The following is a 3953-nucleotide window of genomic DNA, read 5'->3' on the forward strand; positions in this document are numbered from 1 at the left end:
AAAAAAAAAAAAAAAAAAAGGAAGCAAAATTAAGTTTCTCGATGTTGTATAAGTGATCCCAAAGGTTTCTCTGAGTAACTTCATACTTTTTCTCTCTTTGCTGGATTAGAGTACATTTTCTACTATTGAATTGATAAGGGAAATTTTCTTCCTTCTGATATTAATCTCTACTTTCGTATTTGAAACAAATACAGGGAGCTCTTTGAGGAATATTTAAATGATGTTATGCAGTTTTCAAAAAACATATTGCTTATTCTTGTCAGTGAAAAGGCAATATTTACTGTCTTATAGTTTCAGATGGCTTTTGTGATTGGTGTTTTATTTTGAGGTTTGGTGGTGGTGGTGATGGTGGTGGTGATGGTGGTGGTGGTTTGGTTTGGACACTTTGTCTCACTGTGTTGCCATTGCTGGCCTGTTAGGTATTCTCTCTACAGACCAAGCGCTAGGATTTAAGGCTAGTTTTAGACTGTAAGACTATGTATGTTTTTATTTTCATTCATCCCCCCCCCAATATTTTTGTTTGTTTGAGACAGTGTTTCTTTATAGCCCTGGCTGTCCTAAAACTAGCTCTGCAGACCAGGCTGGCCTCAAACTCAGAGATCTGCCTGCTTCTGCCTCTTGAGTGTTGGGATAACATGCTCCACTGCCACCCAGCCTAAGTAATATTTTTAAATGAATATGGTATACTACATGTGGTGGTGGTGGTGGTGGTGGTGGTGGTGGTGTGAGAAATGGGATTGTAATAGTGCCTGATTTTTATTTACTCATGCTACAGGTTGGGAAGTGGGTTTTTTAAGCAGTTGATGTCATGTAGGAGTTTTTGACTTAGAAGCTTTGACAAATGGAACAAGGGGAAAGTCAAATTGAGCAGCAGCTATGGGGACTGGTCCTGGTGGGGGCACTGAAGAGTGGCTGAGAGGGTGGGAGCTGTGTGCTGGCTGGCTGGTGTTCCTGGACCCTGCTCAGGGCTGTTGGAGAATTGGCTGTAAGGTCACCGCTGAGCTGATAAGGCAGCTCCTGCTCCTCGTGACCTCTTAGTGTTTCCTAATCAGAAGGCAGCTCTGGGCCGCCAGGGTGCTGACATTTCATCACAAGGCAGGGACAAACAGTGCAGCAAGCAAAGTACTTCCGGTTACACTTCAGTGATTTGTCTGTCTGTCTCATCTGCTTTTAGTTATTCCCGTAGGATTTGGTGCTACCTAAAGCTATTTTTTACTCTTAAGTTTTAGTTAGGAAGTTTGTTTTTTAAGTCTGTGGTCATGTGAAATTTTAAATTTTAGTGTAACAGTGGTTTTGGTTCTGTGCTCTGTTTAAAATCTTTAAAAACTGTACTAGATGACAGAAATTTGAAAATTAATCATCCAAATGATATGGTGTTAGTAATATGCGTTAGTTTATATGTAAAGTATACAGTACTGAAAATAGTTCATTTTTGTTGCTGGAAGAATAGTTTTACATTTTATAATTATGGTAAATGTGGGAGGGAGAGAGAGAGAGAGAGAGAGAGAGAGAGAGAGAGAGAGAGAGAGATTGAGGAAAAGTACCCAGCCTGGGATATAACGAACAATGCAGGGCATGCGGTTATTTTAGTCACCTAATATGTCAGTACTCAAGAATCTGAACCGATTGTTTAAAAAAAATCTTGTACTTTGTTTCTTTTGTTGCTCATTTCCAACTTTGTCATCTGTCAGAATGCAAAAAAAATTATCCTTCTATAACCATTGACAGGAGAACACAAAAGCTGTCTCCAGGTCGATATTTTGCAGCAATATTTTTAACATACGAACAGTAGTTTTTATAATTTCACCTTGGTGCTCAACCGTTTATTATCGTATCAGAAGCATGTCAGTAATTCCTTTCTAAATGTCTGCTTCTTTTAGCGCTGAGACCCACATCAAGGGCTTCACACTGAACGATGCTGCCAACAGCCTCCTCATCATAACGCAAGTTAGGCGGGATTATTTGAAAGGTATGTCAGAATGCTTGACCTTTACGTCACATTAATGCCTCTGCAGATTTTTCTTGTAACGCCCTTCGAATACTTGGATAAAGGAGTCCATTTAGCAAATTACCTGCTTATCAAGAGCCTTTTGTGGTAGCTGAGAGACGTAAATTACTGTACATGCATTTATAATACGGCTTGAATATGAATGTGCTGTCATCTGACCACTTAGTCCAGTTTCCATCCCATTTAACACAAGATGGGCTTTCTTAAGATGAATCACAGCTCTTCAGACATGCAAAATTCGTGTTCCAGCACGGGGGAAAGTACAGGCTTTCAAGTGCGTTAAAATTCACAGCACAAGTCATTTTGCCTTGGAAATTAACATACTTTGGAGGTCTGAAACAATTCCCAGCAGTTATTTCATGCATGTTGTGTTGGTTGTATATGAGATAGCAAATGAGTTAAATTGAGTGTTAAGTGTGTGAGATTGTGCACCAAATGATTGTAATATTGATTTTTAAAAAACCTAATCTGATACTTTTTAAATAGTTCATATAACTCCAAGAACAGTGAAGTGCAGCATTTGTTTGGAGTTGCGTGTGGCAAGGGCAGCAGTGAGGACGCAGAGGTGACTGAGAAGAACTGGGCCCTGGGAGCTGATGGTCTTGCTCTGACCTGCTGTGCTGCTTTCTCCCCAACTGGGATAATGATGCTTCTCTTTGCTTTCCATCTCCTGAGAGGAGGAAGCCGGCTGGGTGACTGTTCAGCCTTAGCTTGGCTTTCAGTACCTTAGCTTGCTGGGCTCCCTACCCGCAGGCTGCTCTTCCTCAGGCACTCGCATACCATCAGTCTTTTGGACAGTTTTGAGTTGTAATTGGGAGATGCAGTAAGACTTGTTTTAAAAATTTGAAGGTTTTTATTTTCAATAGAAATGATTTTGTGAGGTTTATTTTTCATGTAGATTTTAAGTCATTGAAACTTTTAACTGGGAATGGTGGTGAATACTGTAATCCTAAGGATGTGAGAGACTGAAGTAGGAAGACCTGTTAATATTTGAGCCAGCCTAGACTGCCAAGACATTGGACCAAAGAGTGAGGCTGTCTCAGAAACAAAGAGGGGATTAAAGTCTGCTTTAAATTTTAAATAGCTAATGTTCCTATGGACACAAAGAAAAAGACTTATTTTAACTTTAAGAATTCAGTTTGGAACTCAATATGCCCCAAGGCCCTTTCCTGACTCCTAGCCTTTCTTCAGGGCTGTGATGTGAGTCTCTGCTGTTGTGTGTGTGTGCGCGCGCACACACACACACACACTCAAACACACATGCGCGGACGATTCAGGAGCCCACTGACTCCTCCTTCCACTTCCACCAGCCCTCGCTGCCCAAGCTCACTATGCTGACATCTGTGAAGGCATAGGGCTCATCAACAAAGGCAGGAATGGTCTGAGCCCTGTTCCCGTGTCCACATTTGCTCTGTAGCCAAAGAGAGTTCCTCATTTTCTTCAGTCTCAGATTTGCTGTCTCTTTCAACTTTATTTTAATCAAATTTATCTATGGCAGTAAACACCAATTAAATCTTAGAGTAATTTATAAACTACTACTTTTGCAGACTGTCAGTAGCTGCTATGTAGCAGTATACTCAGTCTTACTAGAGAGTAATTGCAAGAACTGTTGAAACTGAGTGGCTTGGCGACAACTTGGAGACGAGGGCCGTGGGTAGAGATCAGTCTGGTGTTCCAGTGTGGTTTATATAAGAAGCTCTTATATTCCTCTTGGATAGGCACAATCAAGTCGGTTTTGCTTGCCTCTAGATTCTCCTTTCCTATAGGTGTAGCACCTGGAATCGGGCAGGGTCTTAGTTTGGCATCCAGCTCTGGGCCTTTAACCTAGGGGAAACACTGAACTGCCAAGCCTCAGTGGCTCCTTGAGCATGGCTTCTGAGCCCACGCCTTCATTGTAGTAAATGCATAATCAGACCGAGCTGTCCTCTTTTTTTTTTTTTTTTTT

The 3953-nt window shown here is 41.2% G+C and overlaps 1 protein-coding gene across 1 annotated transcript in view; it reads left to right on the forward strand.

Annotated features, from left to right (window-relative positions):
* The window catches only part of Lrpprc (leucine rich pentatricopeptide repeat containing), an 85257-nt gene that overhangs the window by 71372 nt on the left and 9932 nt on the right, over positions 1–3953 (forward strand). The window contains exon 31 of the mRNA XM_031355256.1: positions 1881–1969. Coding sequence (XP_031211116.1) covers positions 1881–1969 — 89 coding nt within the window. The remainder of the gene's footprint in view (positions 1–1880; positions 1970–3953) is intronic.

This window comes from Mastomys coucha, unplaced genomic scaffold (genome assembly GCF_008632895.1).
Source record: "Mastomys coucha isolate ucsf_1 unplaced genomic scaffold, UCSF_Mcou_1 pScaffold6, whole genome shotgun sequence".
Taxonomy (NCBI): Eukaryota; Metazoa; Chordata; class Mammalia; order Rodentia; family Muridae; genus Mastomys; species Mastomys coucha.